We start from the raw sequence: 7,112 nt of genomic DNA on the forward strand, positions 1-7,112 counted from the left end.
CAAAGGCCAATCGATCAGCAGAATTGCTTGTTGCTAAAAGCTACTGGAGCATGGGGTTCCTGCCACACGGGGCCATCCAAATGTCACCTCGCTGCATCTAATGAAAGGATAGGAGCCCTCTCTACGCTGCGCTGAACTTCACATCAAGCCTCTGACTTCCACAAACACAAAAAGGTTACTACAGTGTGCTGCTTTGTTCGATAGAAACCTTCAGGCATCTACTGCTGCAAACAACGAGATAACACGTACTTCTCTCTCTGATATTTCTTCTGATCATACAACAATACTTTTAAAATATGATGATGGAATTTAAATGAGGCGGGTGATCCTGAGTGCCGCGATTAACTTATTTTCATTGCTTTGTCTCTCCATCGCGCCAGTACGAAAGATCCCCAGTGGCCTAAATGAAGCCTTAACTGTTCTCTTCATGTTCTGCCTCTCTGTGATCTTTTGACTCCATCGGGCGCTCACAGAATCAGCCCTATTAGCGATCACAGAAAATACATCTCTATAGCTGCTCATGCATGCAAGTGTCTGGCTGTGTGATGCCTGTCTGTATGGAGTCAGTCTTTTGAAAATCATCACTTAATTTACTGCTGCCTTAAACCCCCCTGTGCTTCACCTCCCTGCCATTTAATTTGCTGCACATGTAATTTAAGACATAATGGCGACGCCAGGAGAAGCTGACAAGTGGCAGTATTCTTTATGGATGTGCAGAGTCTAGACTGAGATCAGAATGGGTAATAGCCCTTGATTCACAGAACATTCAGGGAATAAGACCGCTGTGAAGTGGTGACACCGACCCTCAACAACAGAGGACTTTGAGGAAGTTTCAGATCTCTAGAGTAAGAAGAATGTAGACCTTGAACTGCAACGGTCTCAAATAAAAGAGTACGTCAATGAAACCCTAGGTGGATACAGTGACTGAAAAGTATAGTTCTGCGCTGAGAACTCCGTAAGCAAAGACAGAAAGAAAGAGGAATGTTATCCTCTCAGCAACAGCAGAAAAGGATGATTTAAATCCATATTGATGGAGGTAAGGTGCCCTACCGGGGTGCCGCCAAAAACGGCGAGAATTGGGAAACAAAAGGAAGTGAATTCTCCATTCTCTCTGCATTTGCTCGTGATTATGGAGCAGAAGCAAATGCAATAACTCAAAAATGGTTGAACGTTAAAGAACTGATCAAATTATGACGTCGAGCAAGTTGTTGGAGTAGCCCCTACTACAACATTGAACACACAATCAAAGTTAAAGAAGCGTGCTGTTTGCAGATATCCAAGACACTCAGTACGTATGGTTGCGTGATCAGATATTTAGCAGGTGCAGTGAAAATGTTAATGATCCAATTAAAAAAATATGACCATGAAGTAGTTTGTAAGCCTGTCTATAAAACAGTTAACAGCATTAATAGCGTATTATTCAAGTTTGCAGAGATAGTAATGTCCCAGTGTGCAGACTGCAGTTTAGTCTTCTTTAGGGACTGTACAAAAGTTATTGGGGAGGGGACTGGAGGAGGACTGAATCTCATATTTCCTCTCCCCTACATTACTTAATAATTTCTTTGGACGTCCCCCTTGACTTAAAAATACGACACCCTCCCCCCATCATTTGAAAATATACACACCGCCACACACTTCTAGTGGGTCATAAGTGATGATTGAGAGGGATTGTTATTGTGTTAGTCTTTACATTGTCTTTTTAGGATAACACTGCATATTGTACCTTTGATATATTCATGGAAATAATTGTTTTTACAATAGCCACCAATGGGTCTATAAGAAGTGGAATTAGCAATTGTCAAATTTATGGCAATGTATTCTGTGTTTCTAAAACAAATTATCATATATTGGTCTCACAGGGGAAGGCTGAAATTAAATCAAAATTTGCGTTGAGAAAAAGTTCAGTCATGCAATCCAGCTAACTATACACACACACAAACACACACACACACACACACATTCCTGATATACAGTCCCTTAATTGCTATTGGAGTAAGAAATGGATTTCAGAAGTTGTTTACCGTTTGATATCTGAATGTTATATCAGCCGTGTCACAAATTCTGAAGTTGTTCACATTACAAACCTCATCTCTGATCACAGCACCCCGACCTGTCAACCGTTTTACCTCAGAGGAGATGGTTGATGCAAAGTTTTTATATCATGCACAGGATTTGTGCTCATTCTGTGATAGAGCAACCTTGCGATTCGTATTACACAGTGATGCTGACGTATTTGCCTCCAAGCTCAGCATGACTGAAGTGTAGGTCATTAGACTCAGTGAAAATCCTGATTTTATAAGAAACTATTTTGCTGATACGTTGAATAATGTTGCAGTTCAAAGCCAATGAGCTCCTCGTCTTCCAAACAACACCTTGACTCAAGACTTTAAACACTAGCTATAGGCCTACCACCTCAGTGCAGAACAGCCTATAACGAGAGTGAGGGAATAATGATCTCAACTTTAGGGCAAGTCCATCTGAGACAGACAACGGCACAATATGTTATGTTAATAATGTTGACAACATCAAGAGACAATTTAATTTATAAAAAAGTCGCCGTTAACCACCTGACGATGTCGTAAACGTCAACAATTACACCTTTTTATGGGGCGCCTGGGCAGCTCACCTGGTAGGCTACAGAGGCTCGGTCCTCGCCGCAGCGGTCGCGGGTTGAATTCCGGTCTGCAACCCTTTGTTGCAAGTCATTCCCCCTCTCTCTCCCCTTTCAGTCTAAGCTGTCCTGTCAAATAAAGGCCTAAAAATCTACAATTACACCTTTGATGTCATATTCAATATCTCCAGGTCAATACAGTGATCAAGACTTACTTTTGTTTAAAAGCGCCGTTTCAACGAGGTCTTCCTTTTTGCGACCGTGGGCCTTTTAGTGTCTTCATCCAGCCTGGAACTACAGTGTCTTTGTAAATCCATAATGATGAATCCATTAATCACGTTACGTAATCTCCTAACGTTATATCTCCGCATCGCTTCAAGCTTAGCGTCGTTCTGTTTGTTTAGCCTGAAGGCTATAACATCTGGAGGGCTTCTGTTTGATCTTATTAGCCCTTCCAGATGCTTTGTTATCCGGCCTAACTTCACTGTCTTTTTAAAAACTTTCCACAATAATTTCAGAACGATATATCCACAAGTGAACGGTTATTATTTAGTCTTTTTTTCTGTTTCTTTCTGGCCATCATGATGACTTCCTGAATTTCCTGGGCTTATAGTGTGTCGACCAATCAGACGCTGTCTTTCTGATAATCTTCTTCTTCTTTGGCGTTTTACGGCAGCGGCAATCGCAAAGACTCCGTCCCATTCCCTATTCCAAACCATAGTTCCAAACTTGAAACAAATCATCTGAAATAATGATATAACAGCTTAAATGAAATAAATAATGCATAGGTTTTCATTTGTGCATTTGTATAGTATTGTAGCCTAAGGCGTGGCCCCAGGGCACATTGAGTATGGATGAATAGTTTTTCTCGGGTTTTTACATAGGCTATTTGATGTGACTTTTTTATGTGTAAATTGAATTGACACGAACTAGACCTACAGTTATAAAACAGTCCATCATCATACTATGTGACTTATTGACAGAGAAATGAACATGAAGTGATGTGTCCGGAGAAAGGCAGCTCGCTCAGCCAACACATAGCCTAACCCTAACCTGATACAAGCAGCAGGGCCTGTGTGTGTGTGTGTGTGTGTGTGTGTGTGTGTGTGTGTGTGTGTGTGTGTGTGTGTGTGTGTGTGTGTGTGTGTGTGTGTTAAATGAGTGTGATTTGGCCTCCTGATGTCACAGCAGACAGGAAATGCATTGGAGATGGCACAATTGACTTTTTGGATAAAAGCGCATGGACTTTTCTGGAGAGAAAAAGAAAACATTTTACTTATATTGTTAGTTACAGTGTTTCTGTTTCCCCTGATTGCCAAGACATGGGAGAACACTTTTCAAAAGCTCAAAGTCCTAGCCATTATTGTTCTCTGTGTGATTTCAATACATTTCTGTGAGATGCAATTTCTGTTTAGTTTTTTTCTTTTGTCTTTATAGTCATATAACGATTCATACATTCATGTGACGTCCCTGCAGCATACATATCCTGACAGCCCAGGTTGTCCTGAAAAGAAATGATGTCTATAACTTGATTGTGCATAACAGGGTTGAGGTCAACAAGCATTATAACACAAGGAAACCAGGCGAACCGAATGTTTCATTTATTGTACATAATTGTACATTTCTTGTCAATCATAACCCACTTCCACTGATAGTCAGTTAAATATGTTGCCCCTTGACTCCTTCAGACGAAGTGACGATGGAAGAAGTGGGCCAGTCCACCCAGCTGAGGGCGGGGGAGCTCATCATCATCGTGGTGGTACTTATCATGTGGGCAGGTGAGGACAAAACTGTTTATTAAACCAGGATGGCACAGCTTCACACACAGCGTACCATGGGAATCTTAACTCAAAACAACAGAAAAAAATAACAAAAGCAGGAGCGTTCATTTGTGTTTTAACCAGAGTCGGCTGATCATGAGTACACTCTGCCTCTCCTCCCAGGTGTGATCGCTCTCTTCTGTCGCCAGTACGACATAATCAAAGACAACGAGCCCAACAACAACAAGGACAAAGCCAAAAACTCCTCTGAGTGCAGCACTCCTGAACATCCGACAGGGGGGCTGTTGCGCAGTAAGGTATAACCCACCCCCTCCTCCACCCCCCCGGGTGCCTCCCCCACAGCGGCGCCGGGCAGGTGAATGGTCCCCCGGCCACTTCTAGACTTTTTTCCTCTGACGCCTCATGCACAATTATAGTGTCATCTGAAACTTGGCTTCAGGCTTATGCTAAACACTGCTTTAACATGGCACCATTGTGTGCATGACTTTGCAACCTTCAAATAAAAAAAAAAAAAACACTAGTCATGGCTTCTAATAAGTTCTTTTTTTGACAGACGCACAGAGCCCCATACCATATCCATTTCCTGCCCTCAAACCAGTGCAGAACCCAAGTCAAAATAAATCCATATCCCTTTTCACTCTCTTGCTTTTAGGACATGAGCACAGAGGCATCCTCATGCTCACTGAAGACCTTCATGTATGATTCCTGTGGGTCCTTCAGCCTTCTCATACCTGTCATCTTCCTCTTTTCTCCCTCAGTTCCCCAAGAACAACAACAACAACAATAGAATGCCATCTGTCAACATCATCGAGGTGTGACTGCCAGAAAATCTTCTCTTTATCTAAAAGACTTTGTGTTCTCACAAGCAAGCAGGCCCCTTTTTACAGGCCCATCTGCTTGCCAGGATGAGGCTAGGACTGTGGGCCCCTCGGCAGCGCTTACTCTCTTTTGGCACGGGGCCTGCCGCTGGAGTGAAGCTGCGTGACTCTGGGGGTCAGGCACGACCTGGCCGGAGCTGGTCTGAGAGCAGAGTCTGCAGCAGAGTGACTGTGGCGAGAGTTCAGAGGCTGCTCCGTGCTCAATAACAACAAACTACTGTACTGTGCCACGGGGCAGCAGAGATTAGGGCCAAATGGCTCCGGTGGTGGAGAAAAACCAACCCCAGGGACCAAAGCCAGAGACCTTTTCATTCTCTCTCTCTCTCTGTCACCTCTTTCTTCTCACCGTCTTTCAGTGCATTATAAACAACCACAAACCTGGACATTTCCAATTACTGGGTGGCTCTAAGATGCATCCACTTTGTTTAAATCGTCTCCTGTACTTTAATCTTCTACACCTTATTTTCTTCATAATGTTTTATATGCTCTCTGAATTGAAGGTAGACACTGTAGACCATTCATGTGTATTACTGTACTTTTACTTATTTTACTTTTAACAAGGTGCCACCAGAGCAGTCCTGTTGTCCTGGTATCTATTTTTTTTTTTTTTTTAGATCCCCCCCTCAGGCTAGGAAACTCCTGTGGGAAATGTTTTCATTCTGGCAAGCTCATTTCCCCCCTCAGGGAATCCAGACTCCACCTGGCTGATTTAGGAGCCATTTCTTACATGTACTGTGATGACGCCATTAGCAGCTTTAGAGGGATATCTCGGCTCACCACCGGAGCTGAATCACCCAATTTGTCAGAAAAGACAAAAAGTAATTCACTAATATTGAAAGGCATCTCTGATCAGAACACATGTATACAGTGAAGTGTGTAACCAGGCCAGCTGTGGTATCATTTTGGTCACATTTGCGTTTGTCGTCTAACTTCTTTTATGCTTTTATTATGGATTTCTGAAATGTTACATTCCACATCCAGGACGAGCCCTTTAGTATTCCCTTGTGTCTTTCTGTTTGAGGGTGTTGAATTTCAAAGCATAATGTCATAATGGAGTGCATTCATCTAATTAAAGGACTATAAAAAAAGGGACTGGACTCTATGGATGTCTATGGAGAAGTGGCTTCTGCAGAGACACTGAAGAGATCCCTTATATCAGCAATAAGCACGGAAGCAAGGACTCAAACTCTGTAGCCTGTTCGTCCAAAACTTGACCTCCCGGCATGCAATGTTCAGACAGATGAACAAACTGCACATTGAATATTGAGGGAATTAACCCTGAGCTTCATTTGCAGGTGACCCCTCTCCTGACCTTTTAGAGGAAAGTCTTTCAGCGCTGTTGTAAAAACTTAAGTTTCTGATTGAGAACATGGAGAAAAAAAAAACTTTTTATGGGCCCAAAATTCCACCCAGAGACTTCCTTACGACATCCTGAACAGATGTCACCAAGACACAAGGGCTTCTATCAAGACTTTTTCACAAATCAGAGTGAACATTTTGCGTTGAAACTCCATGTTGAGGAGACTAAGAATAGCGATAAGGGATCCACTGTTGCCATATACGGTTCTGTGCACTGTGTACCGCAAGGGAACTTGTTTGAAGAACGCAAATAGTGTATTTGAGGGCTGGTTCAAACTCAGTAGTTCTGCCTTAAAAATAATTGTATCTTATGATTTATCTAATAAGATGGAAAAGCCCTGTATCTCACATTTGAGTCATATTATTGAGTCAATCATTAGCTTTCGCATAATATTTAACTGTGTGTGCAAAGCAAAAGGAAACATTACAGATGACGTTCAGACCGAGCTGAGGTAAGATTGAAAATCGGGAAAAAATGGTTGA

General features: G+C 42.4%; 1 protein-coding gene across 1 annotated transcript in view; it reads left to right on the forward strand.

Moving 5' to 3' along the window:
• The window catches only part of LOC114547006 (fibronectin type III domain-containing protein 5), a 28,684-nt gene extending 22,364 nt beyond the window's left edge, over positions 1–6,320 (forward strand). Inside the window, 3 exon segments of the mRNA XM_075447407.1 lie at positions 4,300–4,389; positions 4,555–4,688; positions 5,151–6,320. Of these exon segments, the coding sequence (XP_075303522.1) occupies positions 4,300–4,389; positions 4,555–4,688; positions 5,151–5,210 (284 nt within the window). The 3' untranslated portion in view covers positions 5,211–6,320.
• Positions 6,321–7,112: the final 792 nt, after the last annotated feature.

The sequence above is a fragment of the Perca flavescens genome, chromosome 20, assembly GCF_004354835.1.
Source record: "Perca flavescens isolate YP-PL-M2 chromosome 20, PFLA_1.0, whole genome shotgun sequence".
In the NCBI taxonomy this organism is placed as follows: domain Eukaryota; kingdom Metazoa; phylum Chordata; class Actinopteri; order Perciformes; family Percidae; genus Perca; species Perca flavescens.